This window comes from Panthera pardus, unplaced genomic scaffold, assembly GCF_024362965.1.
Source record: "Panthera pardus isolate Hobbes unplaced genomic scaffold, ASM2436296v1 HiC_scaffold_24, whole genome shotgun sequence".
NCBI classification, from domain to species: domain Eukaryota; kingdom Metazoa; phylum Chordata; class Mammalia; order Carnivora; family Felidae; genus Panthera; species Panthera pardus.
This window is the reverse complement of record NW_026526810.1, coordinates 114,763,592-114,786,825: the sequence shown is the minus strand read 5'-3', so window position 1 is coordinate 114,786,825 and position 23,234 is coordinate 114,763,592. Positions and strand designations below refer to the sequence as shown.

Genomic DNA, 23,234 nt, shown 5'->3' with positions numbered 1-23,234 from the left:
ACCCACCCATCCCCTCACCCACAAGGCCCATTGCAAAGGTCAGACTGCTTTAATCAGAATGGGGACCAGTGAGGACGTGGCTAGAGGCCGACCGCAGCTGATGTAGGAAGAGCTAGCTCCCTGACCCTCAGGAGTGACCACAGAGAGATACATTAGGCTTCCCTGAAAGGCACTGAGCCCCCATCCACCACTGCAGTTGACTAGGGCTATTTTGGAGAGGAGGAAATATGTCTTACACAGTGGAGAAGAGGGTGGAAATGGGTAGTCAGACCCAAAGATCCTTAAAATCCCCTCCAAAGTTATCATCCCATGATTCTTTACAATGTACCTTGGTTTCCAGTGCATTACATAGGCAAAGCCAGGACCAGAAGGCAATGTAAATGCCTCACTGTCCTCTAAATGGATCACGGGATCTGTGCTTCATCCCTCATAGAATATTTCTTCCCCAGCACCAGGGTCCCCCCAAATTTCAGTGTGCCTCCTCAAATCTGAGAAGGGGCTCACAGCACATCTCCTGAGCCTAAACTCCAGCCTTGCCTCTCCTGATCTAGGAGGAGCAAGTATTCTAGGGGAAGATTAGTCTTTTAGGAATCCCACAGGTGAGAGGCTTACCATCCTTTAAGCTCACCCTTCCCGCTTCCTTTAGCAGTCCAAGCTAGCCATGCAAGAGACAGGACCCCTTCTGGAAAGGAAAGAAGCCTTAGAGAATGAGGAGGAAGGAAGAAATCATGAGAATGTGGCAAGTTCCCAGCCTTGCCAGCCCTGTTCCCACTGTTTGGATCGCATACGTGTGATTTCAGCCTGGCTGGTCCCTCCTCACAAGAGGGGTATTGTTTTTATTTTAAAGCAACTTATTAACTAAAAAGCTCAACACTCTCTCGCTGCACTTTGTCTATTCTCCTGGGGCTGCAGGTAACACATTCCCAATAATACCTGGAGGAGAGGGTATGGGATTGCCTGGAACGCTCTGCCTGAGACAGCAAAGACACCAACCATGTGTTGCCAACAACCACGGGACTATTGAGATTCTGTCTTCTAAGAACTTTGCACTGGCAAATAGAACTGCTTCAGGAGAACTAAACCAGCAGTCAAGAGGCAAAAATATCAGAAGATCAGACGTAGAGAGTCTCGTGGAGAAACTTGACAGAAAAGCTCCTCAGAGTCATCTTAGGTGCAAAGATACTTAAATAAGAGCCTCAGTTAAGCCCAAAGGATCCTAAGTGCATGTCACAGCTTAAACCAAGAGCCTCATATTGCCTCCAGCTCATGTCCCTGCCTTTCTTTCATCTCCATCCTCTTCAGGCCCTTGTGTACCTCACAGAATACAGTGTTTTCCCCCCAAAGAGCTGAAACATTAGCCGTTTGTAGGACCACGTGTGAAGTAAGTTTTAACACAGAGCAGAGCTGGGCAGTTTGGCCAGATGATTGTGAGATCAATTTGTTTTTAAAAGCTTGCTAGTGGGGCGCCTGGGTGGCGCAGTCGGTTAAGCGTCCGACTTCAGCCAGGTCACGATCTCGTGGTCCGTGAGTTCGAGCCCCGCGTCAGGCTCTGGGCTGATGGCTCAGAGCCTGGAGCCTGTTTCCGATTCTGTGTCTCCCTCTCTCTCTGCCCCTCCCCCGTTCATGCTCTGTCTCTCTCTGTCCCAAAAATGAATAAAAAAACGTTGAAAAAAAAATTTAAAAAAAAAAAAAAAGCTTGCTAGTATTGGTTCCTGAATTAAAAAAAATTTTTTTAATTGGAAAATGCATTATTTAGGAACATTGTGGACAGCAGTGGAGGTCTGAGAGCAGATATAGATGGTGACACATTTAAAGAGGGCCCCGTATTGCTTTCGAATAGGTTACCCAAAGACATCAATTTCTGGAGAACAACGGCAGTAATGACAACCCACTAGCACTGTCAGTTCCCAAATAGATCACGGAGACAGGCCTGCCGAGCCACGCTTTGTCCCTCTCCTCTGTCAGCCACAGCCTGTCACCTGTAACACAGCCCCCCAGTGAGCCGCAGCGAACCAAACATCCCAACTATAGCTGGGAAAACCTCAGGAGGAGGATGCGGGTGCCCCCTCTTTTTAAACACCAGCACTTTCCTCTGCATCAACAATAAACATTTCTAGACATGGCCTCTCTCTGCCCACTGGATATCCTAGATGCCTCCCCATATAACATTCCTAGATGCCCCTCATCCTCCACACTCCCCCTCCAAGGCTCTTCCTGCCCTGCCGGTTATGAAGTGAAGGAAAGTGTGTCTGTGATGAAGGGTCGTAGGCCACTGGGGAATCACATGTACACCCAGAGCAACATTGCTGCCACTGGGCAGCAACAAGTCTTAACAGAGGCGGATCCACAGAGGTGGAGCTGGAAGCTGATGATACCCGGGATTCCTTAAGAAAAAAAAAATCACAAAAACAGCATTAAGTATGGCACCTTGAAAGGGACCACGCAAGTGAGGATATATGAAAGGTTTTGTTTCCTGGTTAAATCCGCCTCTGTATTGATTCCCCTCCCCCACACACAAAGGGAAAGAGAAGCACAAACACAGAGAAAGAGAGTTTGGTTTTGTTAGCTGTGAAGACAGTCAGAAGGCAGCAGGAAAGCAAGAAGGAGTCTGACAGAGTAATCCAGGAGCTCCATCTTTTACCGCCAACCCTGGGTGTGATGCTGGGCAATTCCTGGTACTTGGGAAACCAAAGGTTAAGTCTGAAGAGGTCATGCTGTCCAGCGATGCTCCAGCGTGGTGTAGTTGTGCTCCAAATGCCTCATGACCCATGGGTCCAATCCCCAGTCACTTCACTTCAAACCAGGGTCTTGAGGGTGGGAATTGAATACTCAGACACATTCATTTCATCCTCTCTCATTCTCTCATATTCTGGCTTTCTGTCTGTCTGGGAGGAGTAAGGCTCCTTGGGACTGGCCGAGCTGATAACCTCCTACACCAGGAGGTTGACATTTTGCTTATCACCAGCATCCAGGGAGGCAACGCTCCATTTCACAATGGAGACACAGGCCATTTGTGTTAATGAAGGGAGCCTAGGAGCAGAAATAAAATGCCACGTTGGGAATCTGGGTTTTTAGGTCCCAGAGACACCCGCCAAACAGGCAGCATCCAAACTTGCCCTCATACCCACAAGCTCACTGGAGCCTCATGTCTGGGTCTCCTCACTTTTCAGTGGGATGGTAAAGCCTGTCCTACCTGCCTCATTGTGTTGCTATGGGGGCCAGAACACCACAGGTTTGCAAAGAGTTCCAAATATGGTCCAACAGGCACAACCATTATCATTGGCTCTCAGGCAGGGGCAAAATGGCAATGAAACTGAATTCCCCTCCTTTTGTTTCTACCATTTCTCAAACTGGGATGCAGGAAAATGGCAGAGGTGGGGGTACTCAAAGGGGAGCATCAAACCTTCTACAAGACCAAATTGACACACAGTTCATTCTTACAAGCACCAGGAAGACCAACAGCCCGGAGTCAGGACTTGTTCTTTCCCAGAGACTATGTAGATAACTCCGTACATTTCATCTGCTTTCATGCTCTCAACAACTCCACGACATACAATTTCTTACCCTGATTCGCTGCAAGGCAGGATGGTACAGTGGTTAAGTGTGGTCTGTGAAGCCAGTCTGCCTAGATACAAACCTCAGCTTTGCCTCTTATTAGCTGTGTGACCTTGGACAGATTATTGAACCTCTCGTCCCTTAACTTCCTTGTCTACAAAAATGAGAACGATGGTGTGTTGAGTGGCTGTGAGGGTTATAAAAGTTAACTCATGCACAGCAGTCAATATAGTGTAGACACTCCTTGAATGGTAGCTGCTATTAATTATTACGATTATTGATGAGCATACTGAATCTTCTAAAACTTTCTCCAAAGACACACAGCTTATAACTGGACAGGCCCAGATTGAAGTCCAGTCTTTTTCATTCCAGAAGCCATGCTCTTAAGACTACACTAAACCTTCTTCAAGTTCCAAATTTCTCTGCTCCTCACTTTCCTCATCTGTAAAGTGGGGCTAGTTAATGATATCAACCACATAGGAGTGCCGTGAGGATTAGATGAGACAATGCGCATAAAGCACCTAGGCTGTCAGGCACATGATGGCATTCGATAATAGTAATACTGACATCATTATTATTTTTATCCAAGGAAGGGTTCCTGACCCTCACAGCCCTGCCCTGAAGCCTCTCGCTCAAGTTCCACCTCTGGGCCTTGTTGCACAGGACACCCACTGCAGGGAGAGTATGTTGGCCCCATCCCCCAAGCATACACCCTATCTCTTCTGTCCCGCAAAGAGGGCAGAGGACCCAGCTGATGGGCAGCTGCCCTAGGAACTGGAAACCATCTTTCCCTGACAGCCTGCAAAGGAAGATAGGGGCCATGAAGATAATTAGCCCCTGGTGCTGGGCCTGTGGTGTCTCATTACCAAATGCAAATGCAAGCTCACGTGCCACTCCAAGGCTCTTGGCAAAATGCCTGGGTAACCCTCAACCCCACTGAATTCGGACGAAGCATTTACCCCGTGTCCACCCCCTTTGTAGCCTGCAGCTGGTGTATGGATTCTGCGAAGGGAGAAAGAAGACTGTTCTCACCCCCCTGAAGGGGGAACAAGGAAAAGCAGTCTTATTTCTTTAAAGGAGGCAGAGATGCTACTGTGGGGTGGGGGGTGGGGGGTATAAAAAAATTGCTCTTCCCTCGGCAGTTAAAAGAGGGATAATTGGTGCAAGTGGCAGGCGGCTGTTCTGCCATTTAGCATACAGCATACCCAGGAAATCTCACTTGGTAATCAGAAGGAGAGGAGGAAAAAGGAGCAATCAGACCCCTATTCAGGCTCCGTTTAGCGACAGCCCCTGCTGGCTGGCTGGGCTGGTCCCACCTAACGCCTGAATGCTGGGTGGGAATCAAGTCTCAGAAGCCGCAGTTCTCCTTTGTGCATGTTGTAAGCCCTTGCTTCTGTGCCACAGTCTCCATACTGGGGAGAAGGATTCTGAAGAGATAGTCTTTACTGATTGCTCACCACTCCCCTGCAGCTCCCACCCCCACCCCTATCCCCAAGCCATGCAGGGTTGACATGGTTTAGGAACAACACTGCCATGTTACAATTCCAGCAGGATGTGCACTGGGGATGGGGAGGGAGATGTTTGTGTTTTTACACAAATGCCCAGAAATGGAGGATCAGCTGGGGCAATCACTAGAACCTTAACTTCAGCATTGGAAGCCTTTGGCCCTTGGTAAATGCTCAGGGGAAAACAGTCTCTTGGTACATCATTCCATCCCAGTTCTGGCTTGGATAAATGGGGGAAGAGTCACAAAATCCTCAGTAAAAAGAAAAGTAATTAAAATTCACTTTCAGGAAGGCATACTAAGGCCACACAGTGGTGTTGAGCCATCAATCCAACCAACCTGCAGCTGCAGACAGCTAGAGGGATGGGAAAGGGAGGCCAGTAGGTACCACTCAACGGTGTGCTTGTAATAAGGCTCGGGCCCCTTCCACCAACACCCACCGCTATACCTCACTGTCGGATCACACCACCTGAGAAGTTAAGAGCTAAGACTCAAGACTGCAGCTTCTGGTTTGGGCACCTGCCCAAGTCAGCAGGAAGAGATAGACAATGAACATTTTTTCCCCCAACTGAATAGGACCTCATGACTCTTCACTGAATTAACCTAAAAGTGGGGACACACAAGTAGTATGTGATATAGGTAGGCCCATTTAATGAGACTTGGGAGGATAAATCACCATGTGATGCCTTCTCCATCTTTCCCTGGCCCTACCCCACCTGCAACAGGCTGACTTCATACTCAAGGAGCTCCTCAGTAAGACTATTACTGAAATGTACACACCTTGGGAGCAAATCAATTCTTCATGACCATAAGGTTGTTAAGAAATTCAATACATGCATATTCATAACTAAGAATGGTTTAAAAATAAAGTATCAATTTCAACTCATTTCAAGGTAATAATAAACTCTCAATGACCCATGAGGGGACAGCTCTTTTGGGGGAGCTCAGGATACCTTTTCATTGCCCAGTGAGCTCCAGGATACTGGTAACAGGAGACTGGGCTAGATCAAAACCAGTGAATATGCTGTGCCATAGCTCGACTATATTCCAAAATAGATATGTTTAATTTTAAAATCATTTTGAACTACCTGCACTTCTTCTGTCCTCTAAGACCCTTACTAAAAAGGCAAGATTACACAAACAAGTCCAAAGTTGAGCACCGGAACATTTTGTTTACAAACATAACACCTGGAAGTAAAAATCTGGGACCTTTTCTCCACCATGTGCCAGAATGTTCAATGTGACCATTAATTAAGTTAGGAGCCTAGGAATGAAGTTTTTCTCAAGTAGGATGTGTGGAGTTCAGTCTGCAGCCAGAGAAAATAACATTTCACCACATGAAAGAAGATAGTGAGTCCAGGACCTCCAACCCCTAGGCCCAACTTTTCCACAGCAACCATCTCCAGTATCTTCTAGGTTCTTCCTAGAGAAGACACCCAATGGGGGATCAGAAGAGCCCAAAGCACATAGGGGAGATAGGCCCATCTGTGCATTCTTCCCAGGGTGCAGCACAGAGATATTCTGGAGCCATCAAGGCATGGAAAGCCAGACAGGCCAAGCAAACATCAATGCCGCCAGCATGCTAGAAGCTAATGGACCACAGAGAGTGCCTCTGATAGGCCCCGACCACATCCATCTGAAGCTGCAGGAGACCTCCCAGCTCTTCCTGCTCTTGAATTGCTAAAGCATGAAGTAAAAAATGGATCTTCCAAACTGGGTGCAAGCCCTCACACAATCAAATGTCAAGGCCTATCCTACAAATCAGGACAATCAGATAGATGCCTGGCACACAGGACCAACAGCTGGGAATAAGTATGCTGGTTTCCGGTCTATGACGTGTACAACTGAAAGGAGGCAGAGTAGGGAGTGGATGCATCCTCACAGCCAACCTCACCACATCATCTTTAGACAAATGGGTAGGCATTTGTTTAGACTATTCATCTTGTTTTAGGTACATTTGCTTAAATTTGTCCCCCTTAATATTTTACAGGTGAGCTTTTCCTGCTTACTAGCTAAAAATTAACTATGTGTACAGAGAACGGGTATTTTCTAAAAGCCTGTAATGTATTTTTTGTGACTGATTAGACATGATGACAATTACCAGGATCAACAGACTCCAAGTTATCAACAGTCAATTCTGATACCTCTCCCAACACCCACCCTCACCTCAACCTTTGCACTGCTCTGTTCCAAGCCAGCCAACTGTTACTGTTACGACAGAGTTCATTTACTCTATTTATGTATCAGGAGAATAAATGAGCTGTGCTCTGTGTTTGCCTTCTTCAGATAGAGGTATCAATCCACAGCCACTAGACGATTTGAACCCTGCAGAAAGAACTATTATTAAAATATCCGTGTTGTATTTAGCTATTAAAAAATTGACTGCCTACAATCTGCTCCAAAGAAATGCTACTGGAGACGTGAAACACACACACACGCACACACACACCCCAAAAGAGAGAGAAAAGACAAATCATATACATATACAGTATGGAAATTCTTCCTGCAGAAAAGTGCTGATCCAGACCTGCCCAAAGGAAATGAGTTCTTTTTAAACACAAAGAATGCAATCAGGGATAATCAGCAAGTTAACAACACACTTGCAAACACCCTAGTCCCTAGAAAGGAAGAATGCCAGCTTTCAATGCAAGTTCTGAGAACAGAGCAGACCCTTTGGGCGAACAAGATGTCAGCGTCTTCAGGCAGAACTTTCTCCAAAGCGAAGAAGCTTTGGAACGAGTCAGCTCCAGAAGGCACCTGCTTATAAGAAGTGCTTCAATAACCACATTCCCAAAGTGGCTTTGTGGGCTGGGGTGGCCTCGGGTCCTCTTCCCCATCCACTTTTCCAATGGGCTCCATGGGGAAAAAAAGAAGCCAATAAAAAGTGGCACGCATGTCTTGAATCTCCCTCTCCCGCAGCCCAGCCACAGGAGGGAAGATGTGATGCCCAGCCCAGCAGAGGAAAGAAGCAGCAGAGACCTGGGAAGGGCTCCCACAATAGCCCCTACATGACCTATAAAGGGGTCTCCAACAAGATCCTCGAAGTGTCCTACTCTCCAGCATCCACCACCTATGAAATAAACTTAGCTTTGATTTAAAAAAAAAACATTTTTAATAGGAGTGGTTAAAATTCATATGAATTACAACCTGCTTAGGGGTTGGGCTATTATGGGATGGCTTGAGGAACACCTACAGACACTATTTTTAATTACAAATCCCAAGGCAGGGGCCTCACCAAAATGAAAAAATCCTGGAAGTCAGTGCTGGGACACTCACCTAGCCCCACCTACCTGACCTCCCTTGACCTGTTGGTTCTCAATCTTGGCTGCACAGTAGAATCATCTGGGGAGCTTTAAAAATACACATTAGATCCCACCCCCTACAAAATTCTGATTGAATTAGCCCATAGGGTGGCCTGAGAGTTTTTAAACCACCCTGCAAGTGATCCTAATACGCAAAGCCAATGTTGAGAACACTGTTCTGCCCTATACCATCCCACCACCTTCCTGGAGAGACCAGAATGGGATGGCAAAACATTTCTAGAAGAATCCAGGGCTTGATTCAAAAAGGAGAAAATCAAACTTCTTTGCCTCCTTCTCATTCCAGCCTCTCAACATGCATACCCCTGTGGTCAGTTCTCACATTCTTTGTCACTTCAGTGCTTCCTCCTGCTCAAAGCCAGGCCTTCAATGAGTCCTGGAGTCCATGAATCTGGATTTTAGGTACTTGTCAAAGTAGAGTCTGGGCCACTTCTCTCGGATCTAATCCCATACAGTCAGAATTTGGTGAATAAGGTGAGGGCAATCTAAGTCCTCAGGCATGAGCCTCACCTTCCCTCTCCCTGGGAAGCTGTGGTTGAACTTGAGAGGCTCGTCAAGGCTATACTGAGTATTGCCAGCCCCCTTGGGGGTTTGGCTAGACAAGGCTCCTGTCAGTCTCTGTGCCTTCCTGACCATTCTCAGTACATGGAGAGGAGGAGGAGGACAGGAAAGAGGAACCTCACACGAAAAATCCTGCCACTAGAATGAGGAGGTGAGTAGTCCCATCCCCAGCTGCCTCCTCCACCCTCCAGGCACCTCCCCAAAGACTGTGGGATGAGAAGCAAATGGAAGGGCTGGGATGATAGTGGGCCAAGAATGGACCTGCAATCCATCCACCCTCATTCTCCTTGGCATGGGCACTCTTTTTCCTGGGGACTAAGGAGGAAGTGATGAGGAGTGTCCCACCCATCCCAAGGGCCCAACTCCCAAGGGATCAGGAGGGACAGAGATAGCCACACTGCCCATTTCTATCAGATTCTTGCTCTGTGCTAACCCTGCTGTCTGCAGTGGAAGCAGCTGATCTGGGGCACACATCCTTCAGCCTGCTCCATCTAGCCCTTTGAGTACAGCCAAACATCTGAGTAAGAAGCCCATGGTTGAGTAGCCAGGATTCTCTCCTTGCCAAGATCTGATGGGTTTTCCATTGACAGCAATCGAAGGATGTACACCACCTCCTCAGGGAAAGGGACCCAATTATCCAACATGTAGCTAAAGATGCCCTTCAACGATAGTGGTGGTTTCTATCCATGGTCTTGGCCTCACCCAATGCAGTGGGTGGGTCTCTAGTAAGAGAGGACTTGGGAAGGTCTTACCTTCTGAGCAGAGCTTGCCACCATAGCCAGTGGTGGAACAGTCACAGGTGGGGTGGCCATCCAGGAGAAAGCAGATCCCACCATTTTCACAGGGACGCTCACCACAGGGTCCCTCAGCATCCAACTGGACACCTTGGCTCCCCAGAAGCCGAGGCTCTGAGTTGCCATATTTGAGATCCAGGATTAATCCTCTGAAGCCGGGCATGGCCTGTACTCCATCAAGGGTCAGGGCAGAAGGTCGTATGTCCGCGGGGACTCCGCCAAGGAACAAGTCACTGACCACATCCATGTAGGGCCGCTGGGGCTGCAGCTCGCCCACCTGGCCCTCACCATCAAGCACCAGCACCGTGCGCAGGCGGTCCCGGCTCACCATGAGGAAGTGCCAGCTGCTGTCATTCACCTGCTTGTTGGACAGCACAGCGGTCTCCGCACAGTCCATGCTGAAGCGGAGCTGCACGCGGCCATCTGCCAGGGAAAGGCAGAGGAAGTCACAGACGCCGCCATCGTCCAGGTAAAGGAGCAGCCCCGTGGAGACATTGGTCTTGAACTGGAAGCTCAGGTCACTGCGCGTGCTGGCATCCCAGCGGAGGTAACGGGCCCACTGGTTGGGGAGGCCCATGAACTCGAGGCCCAGGCAGAGCCCCAGCAGTGACCCCAGCAGGACACTCACCTTCAGGGTGAAGAAAACCGAGTGCGCAGTGAAGCTCATTGTGGCTGCCAGGACTGAGGCCAGAGGAGCAGACTGGCAAGGAACAGCCCTGAGGGGAACAATCCCCCTTGGCAGCGGGAAGGGAGAGAGGAAGAGGAGATGGGTGGGGGGGTACAGAGAGCACACAAAGGGAAGGAGGCACACGCACAAATATCCAGAGGGTGAGGAAGAAGGAAAGTGAACAAGACGGCCCCAGATGGGTGCACGAGCAAGAAATCCAATAAAGAAGCAGGGGGGGAAAGACCGGGCAGCAGAAGAGGAGGAAAGTCAAGTGGGAAAATGTGGGATTAGAGTGAGGAGCAAAGTGTCTTTCTCCAAGAAAAGATCTCAGCTATCCATGTGGATCCGGAGGCCTTGATTCAAGGAGAAGAAGGTCCACGGCAGGAGGAAGCCTTCAGCACTGCACTCCTCCCAAAGGACCCCCAAATGCCCCAGCCGGGGAGGCCGGGGAGAGGGCTGGGCTGGGGGTGCCGTGATGGAGGAGGCGTGAGCAGTGAGGTGAGCCAGGTGAAAGGCAAAAACAGGCCAAGGACCAGTCCTGAAGTTTTACCTCCTAGCAGCGGGGGGCTGCAGGGAGCAGGGCAGCCCAAAGCTGAGTGCTCAGGCAGAGCAGGGCCCAGGGCAGAGCGGGAGCAGGTTCAGACTTCATGGTGCAGACCAGAGGCAGTCCTGCCCATAACCTGCCTCTCAGGACTCCAGAAAAAGATCTGCAGGGAGAAGGGGTGCGGGCAGAAAAGAAAGAAAGATTAGGGCGGTGTCAGGAAAATACTGCATCTCATTCACAAATATTGATGGAGCGCTGACTATGAGTCTGGCTATTCTAAGGATTCCCCCAGTGCCTGGTGCTTCAAACAGGAGAGAGGGCCCAGGTTCCTCCAGAGCCGTTGCAGGACCCTGAGCTCAGTGCCTAATAATGCACGCAGTTTTTCCATATGCAAAAATAGTACAAAACTCCCAAAGCCGTATCAGCACATTTTTACAATATTCATATCACAGGGTCACATAGCTAAAATTTATTTTTAAGTTAAGTACTAACATTTCATACACTTGAATACACACACATAATTTTAACTTATTTACCTATTAAGAGGCATGAAATGACATTGATTTCTTTTTAGATTTTTCTTTTTCAACTTGACAATCCAATGCTTGGGTGTAGGCGGCCTAAGACAGATTCCCACTTTTAAGTTTGTGAAAGAAATATTTATAAAAATCAGCAAAAATAAATTAGAAAGTGAGTAACGAACAAAACAACTCTCATCTTTTAATAAATGTTGGTGAAAAGTTCTTACAGGAAAAAATGTTTTGAGACTTAAAAAAGAAAGGCTGTGTCTGAAACCTGGTTCTTTTATGTTGAGCTTTGAGTAAATTTCTTAACCTATCTGAGCTTCTATTCCCTCCCTAATAAAGCAGAGGAAAATAACTTCTAAGTTTGGAGAGAGGACACCATGAGATCATGTATGGAAGATCTTGGCATGATAGCAGGTTATCAATAAACACTAGGTTCTTTACTTTCTTATTTTGGATACAAAGGGATAGGAAGAACTGTTGTTGATGTGAGTGTATGTACGTCTGTGGAGTAGGGGCAGTATATAAAACCACAAGTACTTTTTTAAAAAAATTACAACAACTTCAGAATGAACAACAAATGAGGAATACAACAGACCTAGAGCACATTCCATATGTTTTGTACTGATTGGAAGTGCACAAAAACCCAGTCAAGTGGGTGATCTAGATGTTGAAGGCAGACTCTGGCCCACCTAGCCAAGTGGAGACTTCTTTGTTCACATAAGAGCAATGAGTATAATTTCCAAGAGCTGTTCAAATTGCTGCTTATTAACTGGCACATTCGGTAATTCACCACAGTCTCTATCAGACCATTACTGTCCACGATTTTTATGATGATGCCATTAGCAAAGCTGGTTATTACCCCTGCTTTGAAGAGGAAAATGTTCCTTAACCAGGAACAAACATCTATGCCCACTGAACAAACAGATCAAACCAACAAGAGGTTGATTGAATCCAACATAAGGAAAGCCTTTATTCTATACATGATTTTGTCCAAGCAGTGCTTCCCGAAGTGTGGCATGTACTACCTCCAGAAGTACAAAAGATGCTTAACTAGAATACGGACACAGCAGCATGGAAGTGTAAATCATGTGGGCTTGTCAGAGCCAACCGTTAAAACTTCAGAAATTTTTGAACCGGTTAAGGTCACTTTAGCAGCATGGAACCAACTATGCTAGGCGTATTTACACCATGGAAATAGTCAAAGACCACAAATCCGAGTCTTTGAGAAAGTGAGATTTAAAGAACACCCTGAAAGAGAGTGAGGGAATTAGCCATGGGAAGAGTGTCCCAGAAGTAATAGTAACGAAGGCCTTGAGACTAGAGCAAACTGGTATGTGTGAAGAACAACGAGTAGGCCGATGCTTTTAGGGTGGAATGAATAGAAGACATGAAGCCAAGGGTGGATTATCAGGAGGCTAGGTGATGAGACATGACCCACTCTCGATGAATGTGACCATTGTGTGAGGTGAAGTATGCCAACCAAGGCAAAAGGCAACATCCCAGGGAGAGAGGAAACCCTGGTTCTGAAAAGAGGACTCCTTCTGGTTTCAACAACTGCCACGTTCACATATTTCCTTAAATCAACTTGTTGAAAGGGGCCCCTTTCAGGAAATATGCTCAGAAGACAGCTGCTCCTCTGTCCCCTCCCCATGTCATGCATTTGATTTAGGTTAGTGGGAGGAGCAAGAAAAGGGGGAGCAAGGCAGGTGTGAGCAGAAAGAATAAGCCTCTTACGGGAGGTATTCCAATCCTGGAATTATTGATGAGCCAAGAATATAAAAATCATGTGGCCATAAAAGAGCTCAGTGTGTGTAAGCCCAAGAGGCTTGGGAAAATTTTCTCAGTGACACCACCCTGGTTGCTTCACCTCTTGGGGAGGTGGGGGAACTTCCCTCTCCTCTCCCTGTCCTGCCAGTTTAAACCAGGGAGTACACTGGCTGACAGGGAAGGCCTAGGCTCAGATGGCCAAAGCCAATGCAGGACCTGTGGGAGGAAAGGACATGCTGAAGGAGGTCTCAGTGTTATGGATGAGCAAGGACATGGGAAACCCTTGAAATAGTCCCAGAAACTTCCAGACTGATCTATACTATCTATCAAGTCACCTCTGAACCTCTGTAAGTCACGTATTTGTCTGTATAAATTAAATGACTTGCTCAATTCAATCTGTTTATTGAGCTCTGATTCATTCCAGACACTGCTCTATCAAAGCAGAATAAAAAAAAAAAAACATCCTTGTTCTTAAAGCAATCAAAACCTAGAGGGTTCAAGTGTGCTTCAGAGATACAAAGCACAGCAACGAAGAGCTCAGGCTCTGAAAACTTGATGGAGAACTCCCTGTGAACAGGGTCTGCTTCACCATGGTGCCTGCCACAGGGCCTTGGCATGGAGCAGGAGCTCAAGAAACATATGTAGAGAGAATGGAAAGTAAAAACAGAAGCTGAAGAGCATCCCCATGCATCATCTGACTTCTATTCTATGCAGTGGCCTCCATACTACCTCACTTTACACAATGATGGCAGTCCTGACCTCCCACACTTCTCTGGATACCAACCTCAGATGATCCCAAAAGGCAAAGTAGCATATGCCTAGTTATCTGAAGAAACCTATGAATTAAGAACTAAGCATTCCAGAACACTCCCCTATAAGGAAGATCAAGGGAATTTTCCCAGCCTGCTTTGGGGTGGCAACTCCATCCGGCCTGTTGAGTCTTTCACGTCAGATTCATAGTCCTTCCCTCCAGCCCAGACCAGCATTGGAGATACCCATGTTCCCCTCCCTGCATCAAAGGGGATCAAAAAGGCTATCTGAGGAAAACCAAGTTTTCTTTCCCACAGGTGCCAGGAAGAATCTGATTTCAGGACTGGTAACATCAGAATTGGGTTCATCTAGACTTGACACCCTATAATCTGCCCACATTCTCTCCTAAAGACTTTCCATTGCTTTTTTGGATTGTGGACATTCCCATGGCCTCTGGGAAATTGCCAATATGGCCAAAAGCTAAAGATGACCTTACATTAAGTAGCACAGGCCTCAAGCCAGTTGCCCCAGGTGTTTATTTTTCAGCCTTCTCTAGCCTTCTAGCAGGGATACACAAGGCTCAAGAAGTGGGAAAATGGGAGCAGAGAGCCCTCTCCACCCAGTCAGCCTACTTCCACTCTCTCTTGAGCCACAGGATGGCTCAGGCAGCTGTCGGTACGAGTGGTTTGCCCTAGAGCCTGCACAGAGGGTCTGGGCTGGCGTAGAAGCACAAACGCTTTTCTGTTATGTGGGAATCTAGCAGGAGAGGGAAAGTGAGTGACATTATCTAATTGCCAGCTAATTTACATAATTATCAAATGGCACACTTTTTACATGGGGTTAACATCTTTGCAAATGTCTCACAATCCAACTGCTTGGGTTGGGGGCGGGGTGTGGCTCTCACAACTGCGACTTGTGGGCTATTTGCATGAGGCCTGGCTTGGAAGAGCTGGCTGCCATTTGCCCTTCCACCCCTTCCCTCCATTTCCTCCACTTCTTGAGACAGACGCAGGAGAAAATGGGGCCTGTGTCTAGAGCCAGGATGGGTATGTGAAGGCATGATGGTGACTGTCCTCGTGCCCAGCCCTTGCTGGTACGCCACAGTCCTCAGACTTGCTTGCCATATTTCCACTAGAAATGCTCATTTATTTCCCTCTTATTCCCTTCACCAGAACCAGAAAATCCATAAAATAGCTCTCTGTTGGTTTTACTCACCCCACTTTCACCACATCCCCACTCCACTCTGAAGCTAAGATGACTTCCACTACCAATCTCAGTCCTGGTCATTCAGGTGTGGTTTATCTCAATCCCAGATCCTAATTAGAACATTCCAATCTCGTGCCACAGCCACTAGTTTAGAGACCAACTTGTCCACCAAATAGAGTCAAATCAGAGTTAACCCTGGGCCTTTTTCTGGAATTATTGATAGAAAGGTCCTCTCTTCTCACCATGCTGTCAAACTGTTAGAATGAAGCCCAGAGTTGATGATAGATACCAAGATGATCTTGTCTAAGTATAAAGAAACAAGGAAAAAAACAGAGCCAAGAGGTGGCTAAAGACAGATTTCTAGTGAGGTTTTAGCACCTAGATGCAGACAGGCCTGAAGCCGAGTGTCCAATAGATCCTGGGACTTCCACTGTATGAACCACAACTTTTTTTTTCATTTAAGCAAGTTTTAATTAGGCTACTAGACCTCCAAAAACACTGTAATTGACACATTGACAGAAGATTTCATTTCATATGGCCACCCATACCTCTCAGGACTCCCTGTGACCTGAGACACATGTCAGATGGCTCACCCCCCCACCATCAGTGCTCTACACCCCCACTCATCCATGTTCCTGGGCAAAAGCATAGGATGTGGGCATGCTCTATCCCTAGGTGCTTTGGAGGGGAAGGCAGGCTTGGTCTTATACAATAGCCTCAGAGATTCACTAAGTTGACTAAACTATGCCCCTCCTGACACTATATGATTAGGGCAGCTTCACATGCTGTCCTCCCTACCTTAATGCAACAGTGAAGACTCTACAGCAGGCAGTGAAGAAGGTAAAGGCATGAATTCTCTCCAAGATGTGAAAGTAGTTCAGGGTAATGATGCACAGCAACGGCTTTGACATCAGACAGGGCTGCATTTAAACCCAGACCTATTATTATTTCTATTCAGCCTGTGGCATCTCTCTGAGCCTCTGTTTGTTCATCCAAAAAAATGGGAATTATAATATCTATCTCATAGGGTACTTTTGAATTTTATTAAATTTTAAAAAGGATAGAGGTACAACTACTTCCAGAAAATTATATGGCAGTAGCTACTAGGGCTGAATGTTTTTACCCCATGACTCCATAATTCCCTTTCTAGGTATATACCAACAGAGATGCTTACATATGTCCAACCAAAGACATGCATGAGATGTTTATAACAATGCTATTCACAATAGCCAAAACCTAGAAAATAGCCAAATGTCCATCTGCGGTAGAATGGACAAATAAATCGTAGTCTATTCACGCAAAATGCTGTAGAGCAGTGAGAATGACAGGTCTTCATCTCCAGAGAGCATATGGAAGAATCTCACAGAAGGGCACACGCTGAGTATGTCCCATTCATATGAGGTACAAAAAGAGGCAAAATTACTCTATGATATTAAATGTCAGAATAGCAGTTACCCTTGGGGGAGTTGCTGACTAGAAGAAGGCAAAGGAGTAAAACAGTTCTATTTATGTACCTGGGTGATGTTACACGTTGGACTCAGTTTGTGAAAATGCATTGGTTGAGCACAATGTATATAATCTTCTACACATATGTTATACTTCAAGTCAAAAGCAATCCCTTATCTTGGAAAATATGGGCAAAAATCCACAGGGTCTTTCAACAGGGAGCTCACTGTCCTCTCTTCCTGGCCCATGCTGAAACTCACTCAGCTCCCTCTGTTCACAACGTATTCATGTCCAAGCATACCACCACCTCCCACTTCTATTTTCTCTTCCTCCCTTGAAATCTGCTGAGCTGAGTCTAGTCTTAAAGGTGTCTTGGCCACCAAGCTTACCCTACCCTCTGTTAGCTGTCTTTATGCCTCCCTGAAAGGTAAGGGAGATTAGGGAGGCCTCTAAGGACCTCAACTCCAGTCAGTCAAATGGGCATACAGAGAAGGGTGTTTGAGCTTTATTGTGCTGAAAAGAGACCAGAGGTGGGGAGAGAATTTTGTAAAGCCGTTAATTATAATAGTTTTTTTAAAAAACTCAATTTTCCATAGAAACTAAGTAGTCTTGCCAGACTAACTTGAATTCCTTTTCTGTCAAGAATAGTAATCTCTTATAGTAGAGACACATCGGAGTTATAATACATATGGACTTCAGGCATTGCTTTGGAAAAGTTTCTCATGATCTGAGGAATGTAAGGTGGATAGAACCAAGATGTGTCACTGGCTGAACAACAACATTCAAAGAGGGTGAGCCTTCTGGGAAGCAGCATCTAGTGTGAGGACAGGCCTTGCCCCATTCCTCACATTCATCAAGAGCTTGGATGAAACTCGTCATGTTTGTGGGTAACCCAACACTGACAGTCTGTGAGCATCCCAGGTGATGCTGTGGGATCCCAAGAGGTCATATAGGCTTAAACAGCCTGTGTTTAGTAAGACAAACTTTGATGGAGGTAAATGGAAAGCTATATGGCTTGATCCCCCCAAAATAAACAGCCCATAAAGATGGAAGGTATAGTTTGTAACTACATAGTAGACTAGGATGGAGGGATCAAAGAGACAAGACGACACAAGTGAGAGACTGCATGTGTTTTGTGACAGATAGTTTACATGCAATTTTAGACTAGTTAAAATATAACTTAGAGGAAAAAGACAATGATCATTTGTGTCAATTTTATTATCAGATTTTTATTCTGAGCCCCACTATCTGAGAGAGGTGTAAGTAAGCTGGTAAGTAGTAAACTGAAAGGAAGTCTTTCTGTTAACTTTCTTTAACCATAGAGCACCCATGCTATACAGAGAAAGACTAAAAAAGTAGCTCAAACTCTTCAAGGCACTTATGTGCTAGTAGAAAGGAAAGACATGAGCCTAAATAACATAAGGAGGTAGATCAAAGGTGAGAAGAAGGCTCTATCGAGTATGGGCTCGATACAGCAGTGGTCCATCTCTAGGGTGCAAATAGAACACGGTGTTAGGATAAATAACCCCATTCACAGAGGTCAAAGGCCTGGGCTCTGGAGCCAGACTTCCTGGGTTCAAATCCCAGACTTACTACTTACTGCTTGTGTAACTCTGAGCAAGTCTGTGTGCCTCAGCTGCCTCATCTATAAAATGTTGAATAACAAACTGCCATAGTAAGGCATCTACTACAAGGTAAAGCCCTTAGAAGCATGCTAAGCATAGGTACCAAGTAAATGTTCACCATCACTGCTGTTGCTGTTACTGTTGCCCTTGATATTCATACCTCATCCTGGCAGCATGGCTGATGTTGGCACCTCTCACCTGGCCTGCTCAGGGACAGTAAGATGGGAAGATGGACATCTTTTAAAATTCATCCCAATTACAGAAGCAATGTTAAGAGTCATACCTGAGTCTCTTTACATGAGAAACCTTTGGAGGTACCAGGGTATTAGGACCTACAGAGACAACTCGGCAGTAGCATGAGCAGTACCTTCAGGGGCCTGAAGTGTTCTTAAATTGGAAGAGAGATCTCACGGGTTCTCTACAGCCCTTAAAGATAATACATCTGAGGAAGAGTATTTGAGTCCTTATCTTACACACAGACCATCTCAAGATGAAGTGGGCGTTCCTGTCATTGGAGATATTCCAGAAGAGGCTGGACAGCCTTTGGAATTGTATGTCCAGTAGTAAATAGGTCTATACATGTAGTGTAACAGAGTCCAGAGGAACATGAGGTGACTGGCCTAGTGAAGTCAGTGAAGACTTCTCAGAGAAGTGGAACTTACATGGAAACTTGAAGGATGAGTAGAGCACAGGCAACCGGGAAGGAGAAGTCTGGTGCAGGGGAAAGACCACTTGGCAGGGGAGAGTGGGGGTCAGAACAAGCCTCTGTCTTTATACTAACTTTTGGCCAAGTGACCTATGGAAAACTATTATCTCTTGTAAACTGGAGAGAACAGTGAATACACTTCCAGGATGTTGTGAATATCAAAGGAGGTAAAGGACTACATGGTGTAAGATAATAGTCATGCCTTCTTACCACATCTTGACAAGCCTCTAAGTTTCATATCAAACATAATCCATGGATTTAGTTTCTCCCCTGTCTACCACTTCTAATCCATCCCCAAGGGAGCTCTGAGGTGTCTAGTGGGCAAAACACAACAAACACTTGCCCACAGACTGCAGGACTCAGGCCTGGCAAGGTGCCAACAGTTTCCCCAGCACCCCAGGTTCAGCCAGGAACCCAAGAAGCCATGGTCATTCATGATTCAGACTCCTCCCTTCTCCCGTCCTCTTCTCTCCCAGCCCAGAGCTCCAAGCCACGGGTTCGGAAACCATCTGGCTGCAGGGGGAGTTAATAATTTATAATGGAGATAATCACCCTTCAAGATCCTCGCCTCTTGGGACCATTAAAAAGGATTCAATTGAGAGTCAGTGAGTTCTTTACATGAGGGGACAGGGAGACAGAGGGAGGGGAGGGGTGGAGGTGGGGAGGCAGGGAGGAGGAGAAAGGGAGGGGGGAAATCAACTAGATATTTAGCCGATCTGTCCCCCTAAAGGAGGTAGGGGAAGAGGGAAATTATTCAGTCCAAGAAGACAATCTTATCCAGCTTCGCAGCACCAGCCCAGCAAGGGTGCAATTTACAGGTCTTTTCTCCTAGCCAACTCTCTCTATACAAAGGAGAAAAAATCAAACACATGCAAGAGATGGGGAGAGAGACGCAGACAAGAGAAAATAAGCCTGCCCAGCAATCATGTCTGGGGCTGCTGGGATGACTCTCTCTGTTCTCTTTCCAGGGCACAGTAAGGCCCCCACTGTGCTAATTATTCCCATTACTTGACAAATTCTCCATTAACAAAGCAAGTAGTGCCAGAGCTGGCAGGGGGATGTGCAGAGGCTCCGGACAGACTGGAGCTGTTCACACCCAAACCAGACAGCCCCCAGCTTCACCACGGGGCGAACATGGGGCACAGATGCATCTGTGGGGTTCACCTCAGAGGTGTGAGGTGCAGAGCATGCTTCTTTCAGTGTAATGCAATGGTTGACAGTGGGGAATGGGGAACACCAGTACAGGAAGCAGGGACAGGGCTATGCCAGAGAACACCATCTCCAGGAAGGCGTGTTCAGGACCAAGGCCAGTGGCCATTTGGTCCACCCATGATTTTGGAAAGCCATTGGAAAGGCTGTTTTACAGTTGTGGCAATACACGTATCTAACAGCAGTGGTACTCATATCACACATTGTGCAAGGCATACTCCAAGTATGTTATACCTGACTTCCTACAGAAACCATAAGAAGTGTACCTATTATTATCCCTGTTTTATAGATGGTAAACTGAGATCCTCAAGAGATTAAATAATTTTCCCAAAGTCATGTCATTCATAAAGGGCAGAATTAGGTCTAAGAGTCCCTGCTACAGCCCCACCTAATCTACCATATCCCCTTCTCTACCTCTCATTCTCTCCAGGGTTCCCTGACTCTTTAGCAGAGAATTCCAGGCTTGGCCCAGTGACACAAGACCTCATAGGGAAGAGCTTTGGCTACACTGGACAATTAAGCTATCCCAGTGTTTGTCTGTCTCCTGGACTATGTACTAACTAGCCTCCTAACCAGTGTCCCTGCTTTGTCCTTGCCCCTTATGGGATATCTTCTGCACAGCAGCCAGAATGACCTTTAAAGTAGAAGTCATCACTCCCTCATTCTAAACTCTCCGATGATTTCTCTACATACTTAAAAGGAAATCCAAAGTCCTCCCTATCAATACAGTCAATGATATTGTAATTGTATGGTGACAGATGGTAACTACACTTGTGGCGAGCACAGCAAAATGTTTAAACATGTCAAATCACTACCCTGTACACCTGAGATGTGTACAACATTTGTAACATAACGTAACACTGTATGTCAACTGCACTCAAAAAAATGTTTTAAGGAAAAATTCTCCCTGCCTTCCACAAGACCCTGCATAGTTCGGCCCCCTGCTAGGTCTCCAAGCTCATCCCTGACTTCTCACTGGACCCCACACATACCGCCCCCTTGGTATTTTCAGAAATCGCTAAGTACAGTTCAACCTCAGAGACTTTGCTTTTGCTGTTCGCACTGTCCAGAATGCCCTTCCCCAAACCCTGTCATGTTGCACTCCTTCTCCCTCACCCCAGGCCTCTGGCCTCCTCTATCTAAAATAGCTGTGGGGAACCAGCCAGTACTCTCCAGTTTTCTCTCCTTCCATACCTTGTGAGAGAACTGTCCCTCCACATCTTCCCATCCTATCTGTTGCTGAGGAACTGAGAACAGGAGATGCTGCTGCCAAACAAGACCTCAGCTCTTACAGTTACTCAAGAAGTCACCACCTGAGAGAGAGAGGCGGCCAGGGATGGGGATCTAAACCCTGTTGGTGCCTGGGCAGAACACAATGACTCAATGAGCCCACCTGTTGGAACACCCTCAGGTTCCCACTGACCACTGCCCCCAATGCCAACTCTTACAAGGTATAATAGTTCCAACCCTCATACTCTGTCCTACAGAGAGATGTAAACACAGGAGGCAGAAAGAAAAGAAAGGAAGGCTTGGGGTGGCAGGAAAAGACACAGCAAGGGAGCAATCTTGGGACCCTCCCTGACCAGGGCAAGTGTTAGCAGTTTAGGAGCTTTGAAGGTGGGTGTGGTGCCTGGCACAGAGTAAACCATAGATGAATGATTGCTGACTGGACTAAGGTGAGGAAGCAGGTGGAAGTTTGGAGAATTCAAAGGACAGATATGTATGTGGGTCAGACAATTGGTACACTGGCTCTAGAACTCTACCCTGACAGTGTAACAGGCACAACTTCCAACTTCACCTCAACCCGCCTCAGAAATACAGAATATCATAGCTGGATAAGAACATAGAGACCTGCCTCAAACTCCTCACTCTGTAGTTGAGGAAGGAAGGGAAGGACCCCAGGGACAGTCAGGCAAGTGTCTAAGATCACACAACTGGGCAGTAGCAGAAGTGGCACTAAGATCCGGGTATTGGGACCTTTTGACCAGAGATCTTTCCATGAGAAAAGGGATTTGCCTTTATTAAGCCACCAAAGCCCTTCTTTTTTTCTAGAAAAAGAAACGGTGCATGAAACCTCAAAATATGACAGAAGCAGAGCTGTTCTGTAGAAGTAGAAGGTGAAATCTTGCCTCCAGGACTCCACCTTGACTTCTGCAATAGTCCTCAAGATTTTACCACAAGAAAACTCCAAAGTCCTAGAGAGCACAGTTTCAAAACCACTGCACCATACCAACTTCAACATCTAAGGGAATATCCCCTAAATCTCCTACTTTCCCCTGAAAAACCCACAAAGGAACTATCATTTATATAAACGTTTCTTGAACAGAGTTGCCTTTTCATTCATACTAATTTGGGACTGAGTCTCATAACTTTGGCATAACAGCAGTCCTACCATCAGTAAATACCCATGCAAGGGACACATTTCTTGAGTTTTCCACATTTTGCATGAAACAGGGCTGCTCATTATTTGTCCTAAGCCTCTCTCCAGTAAATTTCAAGGGATATCTTCACCCCCAGGTTCTGGTATTCTAGAATTTGGTTAAGAGCTAGGTTCTGGAGTCAGACAGAACTGGATTCTTATCCTAGATCCACCATATAGGAGCTTTGTAATCTATGGCAATTACTTAATCCCTCTGACCTCAGTGTTCTCATTTATAAAGGATAGGTAATACTGATGTCTACAGAAAAGGCTTCTGTAAGGATTCAAAGGGTGAGGGAATACACACAAATCTTCTAGCACAGAGGCTGGCCCACAGTAAGCATGCAATAAATGTTAGTCATTACCATTATCATCAGTGCTAAATCTCTGTTCATCTTATTTGCACCATGATTTTAGAGATCTTTCCCATAATGTTGTACAATAGTTTGATACTACTAATGACCCAAATTCTTCACCTCACCCTACCTCCGCACCCTTCCCCATCTAACATTACAGTGCCCAACTTTTGACACCCCACTCAGACTTGTGACTTGCCATGGCCAAATGGAATGTTTGCAAAATGACTCAAGCAGAGTCTTGAACACCACAGATAACCAAAAATATGGGAACTTGG

General features: G+C 46.4%; 1 protein-coding gene across 32 annotated transcripts in view; it reads right to left on the bottom strand.

Moving 5' to 3' along the window:
• NRXN3 (neurexin 3) overlaps positions 1-23,234 on the bottom strand; it is a 1,570,655-nt gene that overhangs the window by 1,493,166 nt on the left and 54,255 nt on the right. For all 32 annotated transcript variants that reach the window (XR_008417276.1, XR_008417277.1, XM_053889672.1 and 29 more), the window contains exon 2: positions 9,693-11,108. Coding sequence is in view for 30 of the 32 variants with exons in the window: in XM_053889672.1 (XP_053745647.1) it covers positions 9,693-10,401 (709 nt within the window). In the remaining 2 variants the exon portion in view is untranslated. The remainder of the gene's footprint in view (positions 1-9,692; positions 11,109-23,234) is intronic.